Source organism: Coloeus monedula (genome assembly GCF_965178545.1).
Source record: "Coloeus monedula genome assembly, chromosome: 33".
In the NCBI taxonomy this organism is placed as follows: Eukaryota; Metazoa; Chordata; class Aves; order Passeriformes; family Corvidae; genus Coloeus; species Coloeus monedula.
Genome location: NC_138813.1, coordinates 2,843,371 through 2,870,477, shown reverse-complemented (window position 1 = coordinate 2,870,477; position 27,107 = coordinate 2,843,371). Strand labels below are relative to the sequence as shown.

The following is a 27,107-nucleotide window of genomic DNA, read 5'->3' as shown; positions in this document are numbered from 1 at the left end:
TGGCTTTTTTCCCACTTTTTCCTGGCTTCCCTCCCCTTTTCCCAGTCTTTTTCCCACTTTTTCCCGGCTTTCCCCCCCTTTTTTCCCAGCCTATTCCCCATTTTTCCCCCTTTTCCCAGCTTTCCCCCCCCCCATTTTTCCAGCTTTTTTTCCCATTTTCCCTGTTTTCCCCCATTTCCCGTTTTCCCCCCTTTTCCCGACGGGATTGACGAGCTCCGGAGTCGGGATTTGGGGTTTTTTCCATGGATTTATTGGAGAGGCCCCGTCCGTCAGTGCCGGTAGTGGGGGCTCCGGGAGCGGGATCGGGAATGCCTGCGGAGCAGGGAGAAGGGATTGGGGGGAAATCGGGATTCCCTGGGATTGGGGGGAAAAGGGATTGGGGGGAATTCGGGATTCCCTGGGATTGGGGGGAATTCGGGATTCCCTGGGACTGGGGGGAATTTGGGATTCCCTGGGATTGGGGGGAATTCGGGATTCCCCGGGAACAGGGAAATTTGGGATCCCCAGGAGGAGGGAAAAGGGATTGGAGGGAATTCAGGATTCCCTGGGATCTGGGAAATTTGGGATCCCCCCGGAGCAGGGAAAAGGGATTGGAGGGAATTTGGGATTCCCTGGGATTGGGGGGAAAAGGGATTGGGGGGAATTTGGGATCCCCAGGAGCCCCAGGATCAGGAATTGGGGGGAATTTGGGAGCCCCGGGCTCAGGGCTCAGGAATTGGGATGAATTTGAGTTCCCCAGGCTCAGGAATTGGGATGAATTTGGGATCCCCGGGCTCAGGAATTGGGGGGAATTTGGGATCCCCAGGCTCAGGAATTGGGGGGAATTTGGGATCCCCGGGCTCAGGAATTGGGATGAATTTGGGATCCCCAGGATCAGGAATTGGGATGAATTTGGGATCCCCAGGCTCAGGAATTGGGGTGAATTTGGGATCCCCGGGCTCAGGAATTGGGATGAATTTGGGATCCCCGGGCTCAGGAATTGGGATGAATTTGGGATCCCCAGGATCAGGAATTGGGATGAATTTGGGATCCCCAGGCTCAGGAATTGGGATGAATTTGGGATCCCCAGGCTCAGGGATCGGGATGAATTTGGGATCCCCAGGCTCAGGAGTTGGGATGAATTTGGGATCCCCGGGCTCAGGAATTGGGATGAATTTGGGATCCCCGGGCTCAGGAATTGGGGTGAATTTGGGATCCCCAGGCTCAGGAATTGGGGTGAATTTGGGATCCCCAGGCTCAGGGATCGGGATGAATTTGGGATCCCCGGGCTCAGGGATCGGGATGAATTTGGGATCCCCGGGCTCAGGAATTGGGATGAATTTGGGATCCCCAGGCTCAGGAATTGGGGTGAATTTGGGATCCCCGGGCTCAGGAATTGGGGGGAATTCGGGATCCCCGGGCTCAGGAATTGGGGTGAATTTGGGATCCCCAGGCTCAGGAATTGGGGTGAATTTGGGATCCCCGGGCTCAGGAATTGGGATGAATTTGGGATCCCCAGGCTCAGGAATTGGGATGAATTTGGGATCCCCGGGCTCAGGAATTGGGGTGAATTTGGGATCCCCAGCATCAGGAATTGGGATGAATTTGGGATCCCCGGGCTCAGGAATTGGGATGAATTTGGGATCCCCGGGCTCAGGAATTGGGGTGAATTTGGGATCCCCGGGCTCAGGAATTGGGGGGAATTTGGGATCTCCAGGCTCAGGAATTGGGGGGAATTTGGGATCCCCAGGCTCAGGAGTTGGGATGAATTTGGGATCCCCAGGCTCAGGAATTGGGATGAATTTGGGATCCCCAGGCTCAGGAATTGGGATGAATTCGGGATCCCGGGGCTCAGGAATTGGGGTGAATTTGGGATCCCCGGGCTCAGGAATTGGGATGAATTTGGGATCCCCAGGCTCAGGAATTGGGATGAATTCGGGATCCCCGGGCTCAGGAATTGGGATGAATTTGGGATCCCCAGGCTCAGGAATTGGGATGAATTTGGGATCCCCAGGCTCAGGAATTGGGATGAATTTGGGATCCCCGGCATCAGGGATTGGGATGAATTCGGGATCCCCGGGCTCAGGAATTGGGGTGAATTTGGGATCCCCGGGCTCAGGGCTCAGGAATTGGGATGAATTCGGGATCCCCGGGCTCAGGGCTCAGGAATTGGGGGGAATTCGGGATCCCCGGGCTCAGGGATCGGGGCTGGATCCGCGGGAATGCCGGGAAGGGCGGCCGTACCTGCGGGACGAGCTGTACTCCCGACCTGCCGGAAGAGCCGCGCGTCAGCTCCCGAAATCCCGCCCCGGTCCCGCTTTTCCAGCCGGGAATTGCCCTCCCCGGCCTCCCCCCTCCCCCCCAAACCCCCCCGGCGCTCCCGGATTTCCGGGAATTCCCGGGAATTCCCTGGGAACCGACCGTAGCGGGGGGAGGGGCTGCGGCTCTGGCGGCTGTACTGGCGCTCCCACTCCTCGCGCTCCTTCTCGCGGCGCTCCCGCTCCCTGCGGCCGGAAAAGCGGGATCAGAGCCGGGAAAAGCGGGATTGGGGTGGGAAAAATGGGATTGGGGTGGGAAAAACGGGATCAGAGCCGGGAAAAGCGGGATCAGAGCCGGGAAAAGCGGGATTGGGGTGGGAAAAATGGGATGGGGGTGGGAAAAATGGGATCAGAGCCGGGAAAAGCGGGATCAGGGGGTGGGAAAAACGGGATTGGGGTGGGAAATGTGGGATCAGAGCCTGGGAAAAGTGGGATTGGGGTGGGAAAAGCGGGATTGGGGTGGGGAAATGTGGGATTGGGGTGGGAAAAACGGGATTGGGGTGGGAAAAACGGGATTGGGGTGGGAAAAACGGGATTGGGGTGGGAAAAGCAGGATTGGGGTGGGAAAAGCGGGATTGGGGTGGGAAAAGCGGGATTGGGGTGGGGAAATGTGGGATTGGGGTGGGGAAAGCGGGATTGGGGTGGGGAAAGCGGGATTGGGGTGGGAAATGTGGGATTGGGGTGGGAAAAGCAGGATTGGGGTGGGAAAAGCAGGATTGGGGTGGGAAACGCGGGATCGGGGTGGGAAAAGCGGGATCGGGGTGGGAAAATGGGGATTGGGGTGGGAAAAGCGGGATTGGGGTGGGAAAAGCGGGATCAGGGGTTGGGAAAAACGGGATTGGGGGTGGGAAAAGCGGGATTGGGGTGGGAAAATGGGATTGGGGTGGGAAAAACGGGATTGGGGTGGGAAATGTGGGATTGGGGTGGGAAATGTGGGATTGGGGTGGGAAAAATGGGATCAGAGCCGGGAAAAGCGGGATTGGGGTGGGAAAAGCGGGGTTGGGGTGGGAAAATGGGGTTGGGGTGGGAAAAATGGGATTGGGGTGGGAAAAACGGGATTGGGGTGGGAAATGTGGGATCAGAGCCTGGGAAAAGTGGGATTGGGATGGGGAAATGGGATTGGGGTGGGAAACGCGGGATTGGGGTGGGAAAAGCGGGATTGGGGTGGGAAATGTGGGATTGGGGTGGGAAACGCGGGATTGGGGTGGGAAAAGCGGGATTGGGGTGGGAAATGTGGGATTGGGGTGGGAAAAGCGGGATTGGGGTGGGAAAAATTGGATCGGGGTGGGAAAAATGGGATCAGGGGTTGGGAAAAACGGGATTGGGGGTGGGAAACGCGGGATTGGGGTGGGAAAAGCGGGATTGGGGTGGGAAACGCGGGCTCGGGGCCCTCGGATTTACTTCATGCGGATTTTCCGGGCCATGGCGCGCAGCTCGTCCTCGCGCTCCTGCAGGGACACAGATCCCACTCAGCTGCCGCTCATTCCCAGCCCGGGAATGCCAACCCCATTTGATCCCAGTTAAATCCCAATTCCATCCCAATTCAATCCCAATTCCATCCCAATTCAATCCCAATTCCATCCCAATTCAATCCCAATTCAATCCCAATTCCATCCCAATTCAATCCCAATTCAATCCCAATTCAATCCCAATTCAATCCCAATTCCATCCCAATTCAATCCCAATTCAATCCCAATTCCATCCCAATTCAATCCCAATTCCATCCCAATTCAATCCCAATTCCATCCCAATTCCATCCCAATTCAATCCCAATTCAATCCCAATTCCATCCCAATTCCATCCCAATTCCATCCCAATTCAATCCCAATTCCATCCCAATTCCATCCCAATTCAATCCCAATTCAATCCCAATTCCATCTCAATTAAATCCCAATTCCATCCCAATTCCATCCCAATTCAATCCCAATTCAATCCCAATTCCATCCCAATTCCATCCCAATTCAATCCCAATTCAATCCCAATTCCATCCCAATTCCATCCCAATTCCATCCCAATTCAATCCCAATTCAATCCCAATTCCATCCCAATTCCATCCCAATTCAATCCCAATTCAATCCCAATTCCATCCCAATTCCATCCCAATTCAATCCCAATTCCATCCCAATTCAATCCCAATTCCATCCCAATTCAATCCCAATTCAATCCCAATTCCATCCCAATTCCATCCCAATTCCATCCCAATTCAATCCCAATTCCATCCCAATTCCATCCCAATTCAATCCCAATTCCATCCCAATTCCATCCCAATTCAATCCCAATTCAATCCCAATTCCATCCCAATTCCATCCCAATTCCATCCCAATTCAATCCCAATTCCATCCCAATTCAATCCCAATTCAATCCCAATTCAATCCCAATTCAATCCCAATTCAATCCCAATTCCATCCCAATTCAATCCCAATTCAATCCCAATTCCATCCCAATTCAATCCCAATTCCATCCCAATTCAATCCCAATTCAATCCCAATTCCATCCCAATTCCATCCCAATTCCATCCCAATTCAATCCCAATTCAATCCCAATTCCATCCCAATTCAATCCCAATTCCATCCCAATTCAATCCCAATTCCATCCCAATTCCATCCCAATTCCATCCCAATTCAATCCCAATTCCATCCCAATTCAATCCCAATTCCATCCCAATTCAATCCCAATTCAATCCCAATTCAATCCCAATTCCATCCCAATTCCATCCCAATTCAATCCCAATTCCATCCCAATTCCATCCCAATTCAATCCCAATTCCATCCCAATTCCATCCCAATTCAATCCCAATTCAATCCCAATTCCATCCCAATTCCATCCCAATTCAATCCCAATTCCATCCCAATTCAATCCCAATTCCATCCCAATTCAATCCCAATTCAATCCCAATTCCATCCCAATTCCATCCCAATTCCATCTCAATTCAATCCCAATTCCATCCCAATTCAATCCCAATTCCATCCCAATTCCATCCCAATTCAATCCCAATTCAATCCCAATTCCATCCCAATTCCATCCCAATTCAATCCCAATTCAATCCCAATTCCATCCCAATTCAATCCCAATTCCATCCCAATTCCATCCCAATTCAATCCCAATTCAATCCCAATTCCATCCCAATTCCATCCCAATTCCATCCCAATTCAATCCCAATTCAATCCCAATTCCATCCCAATTCAATCCCAATTCCATCCCAATTCAATCCCAATTCCATCCCAATTCAATCCCAATTCAATCCCAATTCAATCCCAATTCAATCCCAATTCCATCCCAATTCAATCCCAATTCAATCCCAATTCCATCCCAATTCAATCCCAATTCCATCCCAATTCAATCCCAATTCCATCCCAATTCCATCCCAATTCAATCCCAATTCCATCCCAATTCCATCCCAATTCCATCCCAATTCAATCCCAATTCCATCCCAATTCCATCCCAATTCAATCCCAATTCAATCCCAATTCAATCCCAATTCCATCCCAATTCAATCCCAATTCAATCCCAATTCAATCCCAATTCCATCCCAATTCAATCCCAATTCCATCCCAATTCAATCCCAATTCCATCCCAATTCCATCCCAATTCAATCCCAATTCAATCCCAATTCCATCCCAATTCCATCCCAATTCCATCCCAATTCAATCCCAATTCAATCCCAATTCCATCCCAATTCAATCCCAATTCCATCCCAATTCAATCCCAATTCCATCCCAATTCAATCCCAATTCAATCCCAATTCAATCCCAATTCAATCCCAATTCCATCCCAATTCAATCCCAATTCAATCCCAATTCCATCCCAATTCAATCCCAATTCCATCCCAATTCAATCCCAATTCCATCCCAATTCCATCCCAATTCAATCCCAATTCAATCCCAATTCCATCCCAATTCCATCCCAATTCCATCCCAATTCAATCCCAATTCCATCCCAATTCCATCCCAATTCAATCCCAATTCAATCCCAATTCCATCCCAATTCCATCCCAATTCCATCCCAATTCCATCCCAATTCCATCCCAATTCAATCCCAATTCCATCCCAATTCAATCCCAATTCAATCCCAATTCCATCTCAATTAAATCCCAATTCCATCCCAATTCCATCCCAATTCAATCCCAATTCAATCCCAATTCCATCCCAATTCCATCCCAATTCAATCCCAATTCAATCCCAATTCCATCCCAATTCCATCCCAATTCCATCCCAATTCAATCCCAATTCAATCCCAATTCCATCCCAATTCCATCCCAATTCAATCCCAATTCAATCCCAATTCCATCCCAATTCCATCCCAATTCAATCCCAATTCCATCCCAATTCAATCCCAATTCCATCCCAATTCAATCCCAATTCAATCCCAATTCCATCCCAATTCAATCCCAATTCAATCCCAATTCCATCCCAATTCCATCCCAATTCAATCCCAATTCAATCCCAATTCCATCCCAATTCAATCCCAATTCCATCTCAATTCAATCCCAATTCCATCCCAATTCAATCCCAATTCCATCCCAATTCAATCCCAATTCAATCCCAATTCCATCCCAATTCCATCCCAATTCAATCCCAATTCAATCCCAATTCCATCCCAATTCCATCCCAATTCCATCCCAATTCCATCCCAATTCAATCCCAATTCAATCCCAATTCAATCCCAATTCCATCCCAATTCCATCCCAATTCCATCCCAATTCAATCCCAATTCAATCCCAATTCCATCCCAATTCCATCCCAATTCCATCCCAATTCAATCCCAATTCAATCCCAATTCCATCCCAATTCCATCCCAATTCAATCCCAATTCCATCCCAATTCAATCCCAATTCAATCCCAATTCCATCCCAATTCAATCCCAATTCCATCCCAATTCCATCCCAATTCAATCCCATTTTTATCCCATTTGAGTCCCATTTTTATCCCATTTCTCTTCCAATTAAATCTCAATTCAATCCCATTTCTATCCCAATTAACTCCCATTTCCATCCCAATTAAATCTCAATTCAATCCCAATTCAATCCCAACTCAATCCCATTTTTATCCCAATTAAGTCTCAATTCAATCCCATTTCTATCCCAATTAAATCTCAAATAAAACCCAATTAAATCTCAATTAAAACCCAATTAAATCCCATTTTTATCCCAATTAAATCTCAATTCAATCCCATTTCTATTCCAATTCTATTCCATTTCTATTCCAATTCTATCCCATTTCTCTTCCAATTAAATCTCAATTCCATCCCAATTAAATCTCAATTCAATCCCAATTCAATCCCATTTCTATTCCAATTAAACCTCAATTAAATCCCATTTCTCTTCCAATTAACTCCCATTTCCATCCCAATTAAATCTCAATTCAATCCCAATTAAATCCCATTTCCATCCCAATGAAATCTCAATTAAAACCCAATTAAATCTCAGTTAGAACCCAATTAAATCCCCTTTTTATCCCAATTAAATCTCAATTAAATCCCATTTATATCCCAATTCAATCCCATTTCTATTCCAATTCTATCCCATTTCTCTTCCAATTAAATCTCAATTCCATCCCAATTAAATCTCAATTCAATCCCATTTCTATTCCAATGAAATCTCAAATAAAACCCAATTAAATCTCAATTAAAACCCAATTAAATCCCATTTTTATCCCAATTAAATCCCAATTCAATCCCATTTCTATTCCAATAAAATTGTAATTCAATCCCATTTCTCTTCCAATTAAATCCCATTTCCATCCCAATGAAATCTCAATTAAAACCCAATTAAATCTCAGTTAGAACCCAATTAAATCCCCTTTTTATCCCAATTAAAACCCAATTAAATCCCATTTTTATCCCAATTCAATCCCAATGAAGTCCCATTTAAATCCCAATGAAATCCCATTTCTATTCCAATTAAATCCCAATGAAATCCCATTTTTATCCCAATGAAATCCCATTTTTATCCCAATTCAATCCCAATTAAATTCCATTTTTATCCCAATTCAATCCCAATTCAATCCCATTTTTATCCCAATTAAACCCCAATTAACCCCAATTAAATCCCAATTAAACCCCAATGAATTCCCAATTAAACCCCAATGAAATCCCATTTTTACCCCAATTAAACCCCAATTCAATCCCAATTCAATCCCAATTCAATCCCATTTTTATCCCAATTCAATCCCAATGAAATCCCATTTTTATCCCAATTAAACCCCAATTAAATCCCAATGAAATCCCATTTTTATCCCAATGAAATCCCATTTTTATCCCAATGAAATCCCAATTCAATCCCATTTTTATCCCGATTAATTCCCAATTAAACCCCAATGAAATCCCATTTTTATCCCAATTCAATCCCAATTAAATCCCAATTAAACCCCAATGAAATCCCAATTAAACCCAAATGAAATCCCACTTTTATCCCAATTCAATCCCATTTTTATCCCAATTAAACCCCAATTAAACCCCAATGAATTCCCAATTAAACCCCAATTAAACCCCAATGAATTCCCAATTAAACCCCAATTAAATCCCAATTAAACCCCAATTAAATCCCACTTTTATCCCAATGAAATCCCATTTTTATCCCAATTCAATCCCAATTCAATCCCATTTTTATCCCGATTAATTCCCAATTAAATCCCAATGAAATCCCATTTTTACCCCAATGAAATCCCAATGAAATCCCAATGAAATCCCATTTTTATCCCAATTAAACCCCAATGAAATCCCAATTAAACCCCAATGAAATCCCATTTTTATCCCAATTCAATCCCATTTTTATCCCAATTAAACCCCAATTAAATCCCAATTCAATCCCACTTTTATCCCAATGAAATCCCATTTTTATCCCGATTAATTCCCAATTAAACCCCAATGAAATCCCATTTTTACCCCAATTCAATCCCAATTAAACCCCAATGAAATCCCAGTTTTATCCCAATTCAATCCCATTTTTATCCCAATTAAACCCCAATTAAATCCCAATTAAATCCCACTTTTATCCCAATGAAATCCCATTTTTATCCCAATTCAATCCCATTTTTATCCCGATTAATTCCCAATTAAACCCCAATGAAATCCTGTTTTTACCCCAATGAAATCCCAATTAAACCCCTATTAAATCCCATTTTTATCCCAATTCAATCCCAATGAAATCCCATTTTTATCCCAATTCAATCCCAATTAAACCCCAATTAAATCCCAATTAAACCCCAATTAAATCCCAATTCAACCCCACTTTTATCCCAAGGAAATCCCATTTTTATCCCAATGAAATCCCAATTAAACCCCAATGAAATCCCAGTTTTATCCCAATTCAATCCCATTTTTATCCCAATTAAACCCCAATTAAATCCCAATTCAATCCCACTTTTATCCCAATGAAATCCCATTTTTATCCCAATTCAATCCCATTTTTATCCCGATTAATTCCCAATTAAACCCCAATGAAATCCCGTTTTTACCCCAATGAAATCCCAATTAAACCCCTATTAAATCCCATTTTTATCCCAATTCAATCCCAATGAAATCCCATTTTTATCCCAATTCAATCCCAATTAAACCCCAATTAAATCCCAATGAAATCCCATTTTTATCCCAATTCAATCCCATTTTTATCCCAATTAAACCCCAATTAAATCCCAATTAAATCCCACTTTTATCCCAATGAAATCCCATTTTTATCCCAATTCAATCCCATTTTTATCCCAATTAAACCCCAATTAAATCCCAATTAAATCCCAATTCAATCCCACTTTTATCCCAATTCAATCCCAATTCAATCCCAATGAAATCCCATTTTTATCCCAATGAAATCCCAATTAAACCCCATTTTTACCCCAGTTTTACCCCAAGGAAATCCCAATTTTACCCCAAGGAAATCCCAATTTTACCCCGATGAAATCCCAAGGAATTCCCGTTTTTATCCCAAGGAATTCCCGAGGAAAATCCCATTTCTGCCACGTTTTGCCCCATTCCCAGACCTGTCTCTCGTGCTCCTGCTGCAGCATCTTCTCCTGCGCCGCCTTTTTGTCGGCTTTAACTGGGAAAAAAACGGGAATTTGGGATTTTGGGGGATCCCACAGGGATTTGGGGGAATTTTGGGGGAATTTGGGGGAATTTGGGGGAATTTTGGGGGAATTTTGGGGGATTTTGGGGGATCCCAGGGGATTTTGGGGGGAATTTTGGGGGATCCCAGGGGATTTTGGGAGGAATTTTAGGGGATCCCAGAGGGATTTTTGGGGAATTTGCGGGGATTTGGGGGATTTTGGGGGATCCCAGGGGATTTTGGGGGGAATTTTAGGGGATCCCAGAGGGATTTTTGGGGGGATTTGAGGGAATTTTGGGGGGATTTGGGGGAATTTTGGGGGATTTTGGGGGATCCCAGGGGATTTTGGGGGGAATTTTGGGGGATCCCAGAGGGATTTTTGGGGAATTTGGGGGAATTTGGGGGAATTTTGGGGGATTTAGAGGGATCCCAGAGGGATTTTGGGGGGCATTCGGGGGGATTTTGGGGATCCCAGAGGATTTTGGGAGGAATTTTGGGGGATCCCAGAGGGATTTTTGGGGGGATTTGAGGGAATTTTGGGGGGATTTGGGGGAATTTTGGGGGATTTTGGGGGATCCCAGGGGATTTTGGGGGGAATTTTAGGGGATTTTGAGGGATTTTTGGGGAATTTGGGGGAATTTTGGGGGATTTTGGGGGATCCCAGGGGATTTTGGGGGGAATTTTGGGGGATTTTGGGGATCCTAGGGGATTTTGGGAGGAATTTTGGGGGATCCCAGAGGGATTTTTGGGGGGAATTTTAGGGGATCCCAGAGGGATTTTTGGGGAATTTGGGGGAATTTTGGGGGATCCCAGGGGATTTTGGGGGGAATTTTAGGGGATCCCAGAGGGATTTTTGGGGAATTTGGGGGAATTTTGGGGGAATTTGGGGGGATTTGGGGGATTTTGGGGGGAATTTTGGGGAATCCCAGAGGGATTTTTGGGGAATTTGGGGGAATTTTGGGGGATTTAGAGGGATCCCAGAGGGATTTTGGGGGGCATTCGAGGGGATTTTGGGGATCCCAGGGGATTTTGGGAGGAATTTTGGGGGATCCCAGAGAGATTTTTGGGGAATTTGGGGGAATTTTGGAGGAATTTGGGGGATTTTGGGGGATCCCAGGGGATTTTGGGGGGAATTTTAGGGGATCCCAGAGGGATTTTTGGGGAGATTTGAGGGAATTTTGGGGGATTTTTGGGGATCCCAGGGGATTTGGGGGGGGGGGGATTGGGGGGGAAAATTCAGGATTTTAGGGAATCCCAGAGGGATTTTGGGGGAATCCAAGGGATTTTGGGTGGATTTGGGGGGATTTGGGGGATCCCAGGGGAATTTGGGTGGGGGGATTTTGGAGGAATCCAGGGTATTTGGGGAAAAAAATCGGGATTTTGGAGGATCCCAGGGGATTTTGGGTGGATTTTGGGGGATTTGAGGGGATCCCAGAGGGATTTTGGGGGGGATTCGGGGGAATTTTGGGGGATTTTGGGGATCCCAGGGGATTTTGGGGGGAATTTTGGGGGATCCCAGAGGGATTTTTGGGGGGATTCGAGGGAATTTGGGGGGATTTTGGGGGATTTGAGAGGATCCCAGAGGGATTTTTGGGGGATTTGGGGGAATTTTGGGGATCCCAGAGGGATTTTTGGGGGATTTTGGGGAAATTTTGGGTGGATTTTGGGGATCCCAGGGGAATTTGGGGGGGGGGGGGATTTTGGGGAAATTTTGGGGGATTTTGGGGGAAAAATCGGGATTTTAGCGGATCCCAGGTGATTTTAGGGGATCCCAGAGGGATTTTGGGGGAATCCAGGGGATTTTGGGGGAATTTGGGGGAATTTTGGGGAGGATTCTGGGAGAATTTGGGGGATCCAAAAGGGATTTGGGGGATCCCACAGGGATTCTGGGGGGAATCCAGGGGATTTTGGGGGGATTTGGGGGGATTTCGGGGGATTTTGGGTGGATTTGGGGGAATTTCGCTGGGATTTCTCTGGGATTTGAGAAGATTCTGAGGATTCCAGCGGGATTTTGGGTGGATTTGGGGTGGATTTGGGGGCATTTCACTGGGATTTGAGGAGATTTTGGGGATCCCAGGGGATTTTGGGTGGATTTGGGGTGGATTTGGGGGAATTTCTTGGGGATTTCGCTGGGATTTGAGAAGATTCTGAGGATCCCAGCAGGATTTTGGGGGGATTTTGGGTGGATTTGGGGGGATTTGGGGTGGATTTGGGGGCATTTCGCTGGGATTTGAGGAGATTTCGGGGATCCCAGTGGGATTTTGGGTGGATTTGGGGGGATTTGGGGTGGATTTGGGGGAATTTCGCTGGGATTTCTCTGGGATTTGAGGAGATTCTGAGGATCCCAGCAGGATTTTGGGGGGATTTGGGGTGGATTTGGGGGGATTTGGGGTGGATTTGGGGGCATTTCACTGGGATTTGAGGAGATTTTGGGGATCCCAGGGGATTTTGGGTGGATTTGGGGGGATTTGGGGTGGATTTGGGGGGATTTCTTGGGGATTTCTCTGGGATTTGAGGAGATTCTGAGGATCCCAGCGGGATTTTGGGGGGATTTGGGGTGGATTTGGGGGCATTTCGCTGGGATTTGAGGAGATTTTGGGGATCCCAGGGGATTTTGGGTGGATTTGGGGGGATTTGGGGTGGATTTGGGGGAATTTCGCTGGGATTTCTCTGGGATTTGAGAAGATTCTGAGGATCCCAGCAGGATTTTGGGGGGATTTGGGGTGGATTTGGGGGGATTTTGGGTGGATTTGGGGGCATTTCGCTGGGATTTGAGGAGATTTCAGGGATCCCAGTGGGATTTTGGGTGGATTTGGGGTGGATTTGGGGGGATTTCGCTGGGATTTCTCTGGGATTTGAGGAGATTCTGAGGATCCCAGCGGGATTTGGGGTGGATTTGGGGTGGATTTGGGGGGATTTCGCTGGGATTTGAGATTTTGGGGATCCCAGGGGGATTTTGGGTGGATTTGGGGGGATTTGGGGTGGATTTGGGGGAATTTCTCGGGGATTTCGCTGGGATTTGAGGAGATTTTGGGGATCCCAGTGGGATTTTGGGGGAATCCAGGGGATTTTGGGGGAATTCGGGGGAATTTTGGGGAGGATTCTGGGAGAATTTGGGGGATCCAAAAGGGATTTGGGGGATCCCACAGGGATTCTGGGGGGAATCCAGGGGATTTTGGGGGGATTTCTCTGGGATTTCTCTGGGATTTCTCTGGGATTTGAGAAGATTCTGAGGATCCCAGCGGGATTTTGGGGGGATTTGGGGTGGATTTGGGGGCATTTCGCTGGGATTTGAGGAGATTTTGGGGATCCCAGGGGATTTTGGGTGGATTTGGGGGGATTTGGGGTGGATTTGGGGGAATTTCGCTGGGATTTCTCTGGGATTTGAGAAGATTCTGAGGATCCCAGCAGGATTTTGGGGGGATTTGGGGTGGATTTGGGGGGATTTTGGGTGGATTTGGGGGCATTTCGCTGGGATTTGAGGAGATTTCAGGGATCCCAGTGGGATTTTGGGTGGATTTGGGGGGATTTGGGGTGGATTTGGGGGAATTTCGCTGGGATTTCTCTGGGATTTGAGAAGATTCTGAGGATCCCAGCAGGATTTTGGGTGGATTTGGGGTGGATTTGGGGGCATTTCGCTGGGATTTGAGATTTTGGGGATCCCAGTGGGATTTTGGGTGGATTTGGGGGGATTTGGGGTGGATTTGAGGAGATTTCAGGGATCCCAGTGGGATTTTGGGTGGATTTGGGGGCATTTCACTGGGATTTGAGGAGATTTCAGGGATCCCAGTGGGATTTTGGGTGGATTTGGGGGGATTTGGGGTGGATTTGGGGTGGATTTGGGGGAATTTCTTGGGGATTTCTCTGGGATTTGAGGAGATTCTGAGGATCCCAGTGGGATTTTGGGGCCGATTTCCCGGGATTTGGGGTGGATTTTCTGGGAATTCCGGGATCCTCACACTGCCTGTTCAGCGCCTTCTGCATCCTCAGCTTCAGCTTCTCCTGCGGGGTCAGCTTGGGCTGCAAAAAACCGGGAATTTGGGTCAGGAAAAGGGGTCGGGAATGGGAATTGGGAGGGAACAAAGGACACGGAGAGACCCCCGGGAATCCCCCGATCCCGATTTTTTCCCCCTCTTGGATCCACATCCCAGCCCAGCCCTTCCCAAGGAATTTTGGGGAGGTTGAGGGGGGGGGGTCTCAGGTCTGGTGTCCCCCTTGGAAAATTCAGGAAGTGGCCGCAGGGGCTGAGGAAATCCAGGAAAAAGTGGGGGAAAACCCAGGGAAAAAAGGGGAAAAAATGGGAAATAGTGAGGGAAAACCCAGGAAAAAACGGGAAAATCCAGGGAAATCCAGGGAAATCCAGGGAAAAGGGGCCCCCCCGGAGCTGAATCCCTCCCGGGTGATCCCAGATCCCTCCCCACGGCCCCGGCCCGGCCCCGAGGGGATCTTTGGGATTCCCTGGATCCGTGATCCCAAGAGCTCGGCAGAGATTCCGTTAAAAACAAGGGGAAATCCCAATTCTTACTGACTTTGGCAGCTCCGGAATCTTTACCAGCGGCAGCGTCGGCCCTGGAGGGGGGAAAATGGGGGAAAAAGGGGGGAAATCGGGAAAATCGGGATGAGCGAGGGCGGGATGCTGGGGATTTTGGGGGATTTTGGGGGATTCCAAAGGGATTTGGGGGGGGAAATTGGGGATTTTGGGGGATCCCAAAGGGATTTGGGGGGGATTTTTGGGGATTTGGGGGATTCCAAAGGGATTTTGGGGGGATTTTGGGGGATTTGGGGGATTCCAAAGGAATTTTGGGGGAAAATTGGGGATTTTGGGGGGAAAATTGGGGATTTTGGGGGATCCCAAAGGGATTTTGGGGGAATTCTGGGGGATTTCGGGGGGCATTTGAGGGAAATTTTGGGGATTTGGGGGATCCCAGAGGGGTTTGGGGGGGAAATTGGGGATTTTGGGGGATCCCAAAGGAATTTTTGGGGGATTTTTGGGGATTTGGGGGATTCCAAAGGGATTTTGGGGGGAATTCTGGGGGATTTGGGGGATCCCAAAGGGATTTTGGGGGGATTTTGGGGGATTTTGGGGATTCCAAAGGGATTTTGGGGGGATTTTGGGGGATTCCAAAGGGATTTGGGGGGGAATTCTGGGGGATTTGGGGGATCCCAAAGGGATTTTGGGGGAATTTTGGGGGATTTGGGGTATTCCAAAGGGGTTTTGGGGGAATTCTGGGGGATTTGGGAGATTCCAAAGGGATTTGGGGGGGCATTTGAGGGAAATTTTGGGGATTTGGGGGATCCCAGAGGGGTTTGGGGGGGAAATTGGGGATTTTGGGGGATCCCAAAGGAATTTTTGGGGGATTTTTGGGGATTTGGGGGATTCCAAAGGGATTTTGGGGGGAATTCTGGGGGATTTGGGAGATTCCAAAGGGATTTTGGGGGAATTCTGGGGGATTTGGGAGATTCCAAAGGGATTTGGGGGGGCATTTGAGGGAAATTTTGGGGATTTGGGGGATCCCAGAGGGGTTTGGGGGGGAAATTGGGGATTTTGGGGGATCCCAAAGGAATTTTGGGGGAAAGTTGGGGATTTTGGGGGATCCCAGAGGGATTTTGGGTGGAAATTTGGGATTTTGGGGAATCTCGGAAGGATTTTAGGGGGAAAACTGGGGATTTGGGGAGATTCCAGAAGGGATTCTGGGGGAAAATTGAGGATTTTGGGGTATCCCAGAGGGATTCTGGGGGAAAATTGGTGATTTTGAGGTATCCCAAAGGAATTTCAGGGTAAAATTGGTGATTTTGAGGTATCCCAAAGGAATTTTAGGGGAAAATTGAGGATTTTGGGGTATCCCAAAGGAATTTTAGGGGAAAATTGAGGATTTTGGGGTATCCCAGAGAGAATTTTGGGGGAAAACTGGGGATTTTGGTTATCCCAAAGGAATTTCAGGGGAAAATTGAGGATTTTGAGGTATCCCAAAGGAATTTTAGGGGAAAATTGGTGATTTTGGGGTATCCCAAAGGAATTTTGGGGGAAAATTGAGGATTTTGGGGTATCCCAAAGGAATTTCAGGGGAAAATTGAGGATTTTGGGGTATCCCAGAGAGAATTTTGGGGGAAAACTGGGGATTTTGGTTATCCCAAAGGAATTTCAGGGTAAAATTGAGGATTTTGAGGTATCCCAAAGGAATTTCAGGGTAAAATCGGTGATTTTGAGGTATCCCAAAGGAATTTTAGGGGAAAATTGAGGATTTTGGGGTATCCCAAAGGAATTTCAGGGTAAAATTGGTGATTTTGGGGTATCCCAGAGAGAATTTTGGGGGAAAACTGGGGATTTTGGTTATCCCAAAGGAATTTCAGGGTAAAATCGAAGATTTTGAGGTATCCCAAAGGAATTTTAGGGGAAAATTGAGGATTTTGGGGTATCCCAAAGGAAGTTTAGGGGAAAATTGAGGATTTTGCGGTATCCCAGAGAGAATTTTGGGGGAAAACTGGGGATTTTGGTTATCCCAAAGGAATTTCAGGGTAAAATCGAAGATTTTGAGGTATCCCAAAGGAATTTTAGGGGAAAATTGAGGATTTTGGGGTATCCCAAAGGAATTTCAGGGTAAAATCGGTGATTTTGAGGTATCCCAAAGGAATTTTAGGGGAAAATTGAGGATTTTGCGGTATCCCAGAGAGAATTTTGGGGGAAAACTGAGGATTTTGGTTATCCCAAAGGAATTTCAGGGTAAAATCGAAGATTTTGAGGTATCCCAAAGGAATTTTAGGGGAAAATTGAGGATTTTGGGGTATCCCAAAGGAATTTTAGGGGAAAATTGAGGATTTTGGGGTATCCCAAAGGAATTTCAGGGTAAAATCGGTGATTTTGGGGTATCCCAAAGGAATTTTAGGGGAAAATTGAGGATTTTGCGGTATCCCAGAGAGAATTTTGGGGGAAAACTGGGGATTTTGGTTATCCCAAAGGAATTTCAGGGTAAAATCGAAGATTTTGAGGTATCCCAAAGGAATTTCAGGGGAAAATTGAGGATTTTGCGGTATCCCAGAGAGAATTTTGGGGGAAAACTGGGGATTTTGGTTATCCCAAAGGAATTTCAGGGTAAAATCGAAGATTTTGAGGTATCCCAAAGGAATTTCAGGGTAAAATCGAAGATTTTGAGGTATCCCAAAGGAATTTTAGGGGAAAATTGAGGATTTTGCGGTATCCCAAAGGAATTTCAGGGTAAAATCGGTGATTTTGAGGTATCCCAAAGGAATTTTAGGGGAAAATTGAGGATTTTGCGGTATCCCAAAGGAACTTTGGGGGAAAATTGAGGATTTTGCGGTATCCCAGAGAGAATTTTGGGGGAAAACTGAGGATTTTGGTTATCCCAAAGGAATTTCAGGGTAAAATCGAAGATTTTGAGGTATCCCAAAGGAATTTTAGGGGAAAATTGAGGATTTTGGGGTATCCCAAAGGAATTTTAGGGGAAAATTGAGGATTTTGGGGTATCCCAAAGGAATTTCAGGGTAAAATCGGTGATTTTGGGGTATCCCAAAGGAATTTTAGGGGAAAATTGAGGATTTTGCGGTATCCCAGAGAGAATTTTGGGGGAAAACTGGGGATTTTGGTTATCCCAAAGGAATTTCAGGGTAAAATCGAAGATTTTGAGGTATCCCAAAGGAATTTCAGGGGAAAATTGAGGATTTTGCGGTATCCCAGAGAGAATTTTGGGGGAAAACTGGGGATTTTGGTTATCCCAAAGGAATTTCAGGGTAAAATCGAAGATTTTGAGGTATCCCAAAGGAATTTCAGGGGAAAATTGAGGATTTTGCGGTATCCCAAAGGAATTTTGGGGGAAAATTGGTGATTTTGAGGTATCCCAAAAGAATTTCATGGGAAAACGACGGATTTTGGGTGGAAATTGGTGATTCTGGGCTATCCCAGAAAGGTTTCGGTGGCTCTTCGGGGATGCCAGAAGGATTTGGGGTGAGATTTTGGGGGATTTTTCGCGGATTCGTGGGGTTTCCCCTCACTTTTTCAGCTTCTCTCCGGCGGCGGGCGAGGCTGCGGGGCGGGGCGGGGCCTTTTCCCGGGATGCGGGCGGGCTCCGGGATCTGCTCCGGGATCTGCTGCGGGATCTGCTGCGGGATCTGCTCCGGGATCTGGTGCAGGATTTGCTGCGGGATCTGGTGCAGGATTTGCTGCGGGATTTGCTGCGGGATTTGCTGCGGCTGCGGCTGCTCCAGCGGCGCCAGGAGCGCCAGGAGCGCCGGGAACGCTCCCGGGACACCGAGCGGCTCCTGCGGACGGGAAAGAGGGGGAGAGAGGGGGAAAAGCAGGAAAGAATCGGGTGAAAATTGGGGAAAAATTGGGGGGAAATTGGGGGGAAAGAGGGGGGAAAAGCAGGAAAAAATCGGGTGAAAATTGGGGAAAAATTGGGGAAAAATCGGGGAAAAATTGGGGGAAAATTGGAGAAAAATTGGGGGGAAATTGGGGGGAAATTGGGGGGAAAAGCAGGAAAAAATCGGGTGAAAATTGGGGAAAAATGGGGGGAAATATGGGGGGAAATTGGGGGGAAATTGGGGAAAAATTGGGGAAAAATTGGGGAAAAATCGGGGAAAAATCGGGGAAAAATTGGGGGGAAATTGGGGGAAAATTGGGGAAAAATTGGGGGGAAATTGGGGGGAAATTGGGGGGAAAAGCAGGAAAAAATCGGGTGAAAACTGGGGAAAAATGGGGGGAAATATGGGGGGAAATTGGGGGGAAATTGGGGAAAAATTGGGGAAAAATCGGGGAAAAATCGGGGAAAAATCGGGGAAAAATTGGGGGGAAATTGGGGAAAAATCGGGGAAAAATCAGGGGAAAATTGGGGGAAAATTAGGGGGAAATTGGGGGGAAAGAGGGGAAAAAATTGGGGGGAAAACCAGGAAAAAATCAGGTGAAAATTGGGGAAAAATTGGGGAAAATTGGAGGGAAATTGGGGAAAAATTGGGGAAAAATTGGGGAAAAATTGGGGAAGAATTGGGGAAGAATTGGGGGGGAAATTGGGGGGAATTGGGGGGAAATTGGGGGGAAAGAGGGGGAAATTGGAGAAAAATTGGGGGGAAATTGGGGGGAAAGAGGGGAAAAATTGGGGAGAAATTGGGGGGAAATTGGGGGGAAAGGAGGGGAAATTGGGGGGAAATTGGGGGGAAAACCAGGAAAAAATCGGGTGAAAATTGGGGAAAAATCGGGGAAAAATTGGGGGGAAATTGGGGGAAATTGGGGGGAAAGAGGGGGAAATTGGAGAAAAATTGGGGGGAAATTGGGGGGAAAGAGGGGAAAAATTGGGGGGAAAACCAGGAAAAAATCGGGTGAAAATTGGGGAAAAATTGGGGAAAAATGGGGGGAAATTGGGGAAAAATTGGGGAAAAATTGGAGAAAAATTGGGGAAAAATCGGGGAAAAATTGGGGGGAAATTGGGGAAGAATTGGGGGGAAAGAGGGGAAAAATTGGGGGGAAATTGGGGGGAAAGGGGGGGAAATTGGAGAAAAATTGGGGGGAAATTGGGGAAAAATTGGGGGGAAAGAGGGGAAAAATTGGGGGGAAGGAGGGGGAAAACCAGGAAAAAATCGGGTGAAAATTGGGGAAAAATCGGGGAAAAATTGGGGAGAAATTGGGGGAAAATTGGGGGGAAATTGGGGAAAAATTGGGGGAAAATTGGGGAAAAATTGGAGAAAAATTGGGGAAAAATCGGGGAAAAATTGGGGGAAAATTGGGGAAAAATTGGGGGAAAATTGGGGGAAAATTGGGGGGAAAGAGGGGAAAAATTGGGGGGAAATTGGGGGGGAATTGGAGAAAAATTGGGGGGAAATTGGGGGGAAAGAGGGGAAAAATTGGGGGGAAATTGGAGAAAAATTGGGGAAAAATTGGGGAAGAATTGGGGAAAAATTGGGAGGAAATTGGGGAAAAATTGGAGAAAAATTGGGGAAAAATCGGGGAAAAATTGGGGGAAAATTGGGGAAAAATTGGGGAGAAATTGGGGGAAAATTGGGGGGAAATTGGGGGGAAAACCAGGAAAAAATCAGGTGAAAATTGGGGAAAAATCGGGGAAAAATTGGGGAAAAATCGGGGGAAAATTGGGGGGAAATTGGGGGGAAAAGCAGGAAAAAATCGGGTGAAAATTGGGGAAAAATTGGGGAAAAATCGGGGGAAAATGGGGGGGAAATTGGGGGGAAAAGCAGGAAAAAATCGGGTGAAAATTGGGGAAAAATCGGGGAAAAATTGGGGGGAAATTGGGGGGAAAGAGGGGGAAATTGGGGAAGAATTGGGGGGAAAGGGGGGGAAATTGGGGGGAAATTGGGGGAAAAATTGGGGGAAAGAGGGGAAAAATTGGGGGAAAGGAGGGGGAAAACCAGGAAAAAATCAGGTGAAAATTGGGGAAAAATCGGGGTAAAATGGGGGGGAAATTGGGGGGAAATTGGGGGGAAAGGGGGGGAAATTGGGGGGAAAGAGGGGAAAAATTGGGGGGAAATTGGGGGGAAAGAGGGGAAAAATTGGGGGGAAAACCAGGAAAAAATCGGGTGAAAATTGGGGAAAAATTGGGGAAAAATGGGGGGAAATTGGGGAAAAATTGGGGGAAAATTGGGGGGAAATTGGGGGGAAATTGGGGGGAAAACCAGGAAAAAATCGGGTGAAAATCGGGGAAAAATCGGGGAAAAATTGGGGAGAAATTGGGGGAAAATTGGGGGGAAAGGGGGGGGAAATTGGGGGAAAAATTGGGGGAAAATTGGGGGAAAGAGGGGAAAAATTGGGGGAAAGGAGGGGGAATACCAGGAAAAAATCGGGTGAAAATTGGGGAAAAATCGGGAAAAAAATGGGGGAAAATTGGGGAAAAACTGGATCTGAACTGACCCAAACTGGTCCCAAACCAACCCAAACCAACCCAAACCGACCCAAACCACACCAAACCGACCCAAACCGACCCAAACCGACCCCAAACCGACCCCAAACCGACCCAAACCAACCCAAACCAACCCAAACTGGATCTGAACCGGCCCAAACTGGATCTGAACCGCCCCAAACTGGATCTGAACTGACCCAAACCAACCCAAACCGCCCCAAACCGACCCGAACCGTCCCAAACTGGATCTGAACCGTCCCAAACTGGTCCCAAACCGACCCAAACCGGATCTGAACCGTCCCAAACTGGATCTGAACCGCCCCAAACTGGTCCCAAACCGCCCCAAACCAACCCAAACTGGATCTGAACCGGCCCAAACCGGATCTGAACCGGCCCAAACTGGTCCCAAACCGCCCCAAACCAACCCAAACTGGATCTGAACCATCCCAAAGCGGATCTGAACCGCCCCAAACTGGTCCCAAACCGCCTCAAACCGACCCGAACCAACCCAAACTGGATCTGAACCGTCCCAAAGCGGATGTGAACCGGCCCAAAGCGGATCTGAACCGCCCCAAACTGGATCTGAACCGCCCCAAACTGGTCCCAAACTGCCCCAAACCACCCCAAACTGGATGTGAACCGGCCCAAAGCGGATCTGAACCGCCCCAAACTGGTCCCAAACTGCCCCAAACCACCCCAAACTGGATGTGAACCGTCCCAAAGCGGATCTGAACCGACCCAAACTGGATCTGAACCGCCCCAAACTGGTCCCAAACCGCCCCAAACCAACCCAAACTGGATGTGAACCGTCCCAAAGCGGATGTGAAGCGGCCCAAAGCGGATGTGAACCGCCCCAAACTGGATCTGAACCGGCCCAAAGCGGATGTGAACCGGCCCAAACTGGATCTGAACCGCCCCAAACTGGTCCCAAACCGCCCCAAACCAACCCAAACTGGATCTGAACCGCCCCAAACTGGTCCCAAACCAACCCAAACCAACCCAAACTGGATCTGAACGACCCCAAACCGCCCCAAACCAACCCAAACTGGATCTGAACTGACCCAAACTGGTCCCAAACCGCCCCAAACCGACCCAAACTGGATCTGAACCGACCCAAACTGGTCCCAAACCAACCCAAACCAACCCAAACTGGATGTGAAGCGGCCCAAACTGGATGTGAAGCGGCCCAAACTGGATGTGAAGCGGCCCAAACTGGATGTGAAGCGGCCCAAAGCGGATGTGAACCGGCCCAAAGCGGATCTGAACCGCCCCAAACTGGTCCCAAACCGCCCCAAACCAACCCAAACCGGATGTGAACCGGCCCAAAGCGGATGTGAAGCGGCCCAAAGCGGATGTGAACCGACCCAAACTGGTCCCAAACCAACCCAAACCAACCCAAACTGGATGTGAACCGTCCCAAAGCGGATGTGAAGCGGCCCAAACTGGATCTGAACCGCCCCAAACTGGTCCCAAACCGCCCCAAACCAACCCAAACTGGATCTGAACCGCCCCAAACTGGTCCCAAACCAACCCAAACCAACCCAAACTGGATCTGAACGACCCCAAACCGCCCCAAACCACCCCAAACTGGATCTGAACCGCCCCAAACTGGTCCCAAACCAACCCAAACCACCCCAAACTGGATGTGAACCGGCCCAAACTGGATGTGAACCAGCCCAAACTGGCGCTCACCTGGAGCAGCAGCGGCGCTGGCGGTGGTGGCGGCGCTGGCGGTCGCGCTCGGGCGAGAAGGAGCGGGAGCGGCGGCGGCTGTCGCGGGAGCCGCCTCGGGAATAGCGGCGGGAACGGCTCCGGGAACGGCTCCGGGAACGGCTCCGGGAACGGCGGCGGCCCCGGAAGGAGCCCCGGGAATGGCGGCGGCGGCAGCGGGAGCTGCACGAGGAGGACGAGGAGGAGGAGGAGGAGGGCGAGGAGGAGGAGGAGGAGGAGGAGGAGGAGGAGGAGGAAGAGCGGCGCCTGGAGAAGGGGGGAGGGGAGAGAGAGAAACGGGAGAGGGGCGTGAGAAAATGGGGGAGTTGTGGGGGCGGGGAGGTGGGGGGGAGGGGGGAAATGGGGAAAAATGGGGAAAAAGGGGGGTAAATGGGGAAAAAATGGGGGTAAATGGGGGTAAATGGGTAAAAATGGGGGTAAATGGGGGAAAATGGGGGAAAATGGGGAATAAATGGGGATAAATGGGGAATAAATGGGGATAAATGGGGAAAAATGGGGATAAATGGGGAATAAATGGGGAAAAATGGGGGTAAATGGGGAATAAATGGGGGTAAATGGGGGTAAATGGGGAATAAATGGGGGTAAATGGGGAATAAATGGGGAATAAATGGGGGTAAATGGGGAATAAATGGGGAATAAATGGGGGTAAATGGGGAATAAATGGGGAATAAATGGGGATAAATGGGGATAAATGGGGAATAAATGGGGAAAAATGGGGGTAAATGGGGAATAAATGGGGGTAAATGGGGGTAAATGGGGGTAAATGGGGGTAAATGGGGGTAAATGGGGAATAAATGGGGATAAATGGGGATAAATGGGGATAAATGGGGAATAAATGGGGGTAAATGGGGATAAATGGGGGTAAATGGGGGTAAATGGGGGTAAATGGGGGTAAATGGGGAATAAATGGGGGTAAATGGGGGTAAATGGGGAATAAATGGGGAAAAATGGGGAAAAAGGGGAGTAAATGGGGAATAAATGGGGGTAAATGGGGATAAATGGGGAATAAATGGGGGAAATGGGGAAAAATGGGGAAAAATGGGGAATAAATGGGGAATAAATGGGGATAAATGGGGATAAATGGGGGTAAATGGGGGAAAATGGGGGTAAATGGGGGAAAATGGGGATAAATGGGGATAAATGGGGGTAAATGGGGAATAAATGGGGGTAAATGGGGGTAAATGGGGGTAAATGGGGAATAAATGGGGGTAAATGGGGATAAATGGGGGTAAAAAGGGAAAAATGGGGATAAATGGGGATAAAAGGAGAATAAGAGAGGAATAGAAGGAGAATAAATGGGGAAAAATTGGGGGTAAATGGGGATAAATGGGGGTAAATGTGGATAAATGGGGAGAAAAGGGGAATAAATGGGGATAAAAAGGAGAAAATGGGGAGAAAAGGGGAGAAAATGGGGAAAGGGGGAATAAACGGGGAACAAACGGGAGAAAATGGGGATAAAAGGGGACAAAAGGGGAATAAATGGGGATAAATGGGGATAAAAAGGGAATAAATGGGGATAAAAGGGAGAAAATGGGGAGAAAAGGGGAGAAAATGGGAGAATGGGGAAATAAACAGGAGAAAAGGGGAGAAAAGGGGATAAAGGAGAGAAAATGGGGGTAAATGGGGATAAAAGCAGAAAAAATGGGGAATAAATGGGGATAAAAGGGGAATAAAAGGGGAAAAGTGGGGATAAAAGGGGAAAAGTGGGGAGAAAAGGGGAGAAAAGGGGAGAAAAGGGGGATAAATGGGGGTAAATGGGGAAGAAATGGGGAGAAAAGGGGAGAAGAGGGGGATAAATAGGGATAGATGGGGAGAAAAGAGAGAAAATAGGGAAAAATGGGGATAAATGGGGATAAAAGGGGAATAAATGCGGAATAAATGGGGAATAAAAGAGGAAAAAATGGGAAAAACAGGAAAAAACCAGGGAAAAGCAGGGAAAACCCAGGATTTGGGATAGAAACCAGGGAAAAACCAGGGAAAACCAGGGAAAACCTGGGGAAAACCAGGGAAAAACCAGGGAAACCAGGGAAAAATGGGGGAAAACCAAGAAAAATCTGGGGAAAAACATGGAAAAACCAGGAAAAAACGGGGAAAAACCAGGAAAAACCAGGGAAACCCCAGGATTTGGCATGGAAACCAGGGAAAAACCAGGGAAAAACCAGGGAAAAATGGGGAAAAACCAGGAAAAACCAGGGAAACCCCAGGATTTGGCATGGAAACCAGGGAAAAACCAGGGAAAAATGGGGAAAAACTAAGAGAAAACCAGGGGAAAACCAGGGAAAAACCAGGAAAAACCAGGGAAACCAGGGAAAAATGGGGAAAAACCAGGGAAAAACCAGGGAAAAAATATGGGAAAAAATAGGGAAAATCAGGGAAAACCAGGGAAAAAACCAGGGAAAAAATATGGGGAAAATTATGGGAAAAAATGGGAAAAACCAGGGAAAAACCAGGGAAAAACCAGGGAAAAAATATGGGAAAAAATATGGGAAAAAATAGGGAAAATCAGGGAAAACCAGGGAAAAACCAGGGAAAATCTGGGAAAAACCAGGGGAAAACCAGGGAAAAAATATGGGGAAAATTATGGGAAAAAATGGGAAAAACCAGGGAAAAACGGGGAAAAACCAAGAAAAAACCGGGGAAAAATATGGAAAAACCAGGAAAAACCGGGGAAAAACCAGGGAAAATCTGGGAAAAAACAGGGAAAAACGGGGAAAACCAGGGAAAACCAGGGAAAAACCAGGGAAAAAACGGGGAAAAACCAGGGAAAATCTGGGAAAAAACAGGGAAAAATATGGGAAAAACGGGGAAAAACCAGGGAAAAACCAGGGAAAATCTGGGAAAAACGGGGAAAAACCAGGGAAAACCAGGGAAAAAACCGGGGAAAAACTGGGGAAAAAATGGGGAAAAACCAGGGAAAAAACGGGGAAAAACCAGGGAAAAAAACGGGAAAAAATGGGGAAAAACCAGGGAAAAACGGGGAAAACCAGGGAAAAACCAGGGAAAACCAGGGAAAAAACGGGGAAAAACCAGGGAAAATCTGGGAAAAACCAGGGAAAATCTGGGAAAAACGGGGAAAAACCAGGAAAAACCAGGGAAAAACGGGGAAAAACCAGGGAAAATCTGGGAAAAACCAGGGAAAAGTGGGGAAAAACCAGGGAAAAAACAGGGAAAAAAATGGGAAAAAACGGGGAAAAACCAGGGAAAAAATGGGGAAAAACCAGGGAAAATCTGGGAAAAACCAGGGAAAAAACAGGGAAAAACCAGGGAAAAACGGGGAAAACCAGGGAAAAACGGGGAAAAACCAGGGAAAAAATGGGGAAAAACCAGGGAAAATCTGGGAAAAACCAGGGAAAAAATGGGGAAAAACCAGGGAAAATCTGGGAAAAACCAGGGAAAAGTAGGGAAAAACCAGGGAAAAAACAGGGAAAAAAATGGGAAAAAACGGGGAAAAACCAGGGAAAAAATGGGGAAAAACCAGGGAAAATCTGGGAAAAACCAGGGAAAAGTGGGGAAAAACCAGGGAAAAACCAGGGGAAAACCAGGGAAAAAACCGGGGAAAAAACGGGGAAAATCTGGGAAAACCAGGGAAAAACCAGGGAAAAAATATGGGAAAAAATAGGGAAAAACCATGGAAAATCTGGGAAAAACCAGGGAAAAGTGGGGAAAAACCAGAGAAAATCTGGGAAAAAACGGGGAAAAACCAGGAAAAAACGGGGAAAACCAGGGAAAAACTGGGAAAAACCAGGGAAAAAATGGGGAAAAACCAGGGAAAATCTGGGAAAAACCAGGGAAAAGTGGGGAAAAACCAGGGAAAAACCAGGGAAAATCTGGGAAAAACCAGGAAAAAACGGGGAAAACCAGGGAAAACCAGGGAAAAACCAGGGAAAAACCGGGGAAAAAATAGGGAAAATCAGGGAAAACCAAGGAAAAACCAGGGAAAAAATATGGGAAAAAATATGGGAAAAAATAGGGAAAATCAGGGAAAAACCAGGGAAAAACGGGGAAAAACCAGGGAAAAGCCCAGAAACCCCAGGATTTGGCAGGGAAACCAGGGAAAAATGGGGAAAAACCAGGGAAAAACCGGGAAAAAACGGGGAAAAACCAGGAAAAAACGGGGAAAACCAGGGAAAAACGGGGAAAACCAGGGAAAAACCAGGGAAAAAAACAGGGAAAAACCAGGGAAAA

General features: G+C 47.4%; 1 protein-coding gene across 2 annotated transcripts in view; it reads right to left on the bottom strand.

Annotated features, from left to right (window-relative positions):
• Window positions 1-230: 230 nt before the first annotated feature.
• CLASRP (CLK4 associating serine/arginine rich protein) overlaps window positions 231-27,107 on the bottom strand; it is a 53,200-nt gene continuing 26,323 nt past the window's right edge. The window contains exons 13-21 of one of the 2 annotated variants that reach the window (XM_082299615.1): window positions 22,884-23,168; window positions 18,343-18,609; window positions 14,865-14,904; window positions 14,295-14,355; window positions 10,271-10,329; window positions 3,699-3,745; window positions 2,401-2,483; window positions 2,224-2,248; window positions 231-312 (exon numbers count right to left, since the gene is read on the bottom strand). In XM_082299615.1, coding sequence (XP_082155741.1) covers window positions 270-312; window positions 2,224-2,248; window positions 2,401-2,483; window positions 3,699-3,745; window positions 10,271-10,329; window positions 14,295-14,355; window positions 14,865-14,904; window positions 18,343-18,609; window positions 22,884-23,168 — 910 coding nt within the window. In that variant the 3' untranslated portion in view covers window positions 231-269. Of the gene's footprint in view, window positions 313-2,223; window positions 2,249-2,400; window positions 2,484-3,698; window positions 3,746-10,270; window positions 10,330-14,294; window positions 14,356-14,860; window positions 14,905-18,342; window positions 18,610-22,883; window positions 23,169-27,107 lie in introns of those variants that run through there. The other variant, XR_014227172.1, reaches the window with a different exon arrangement.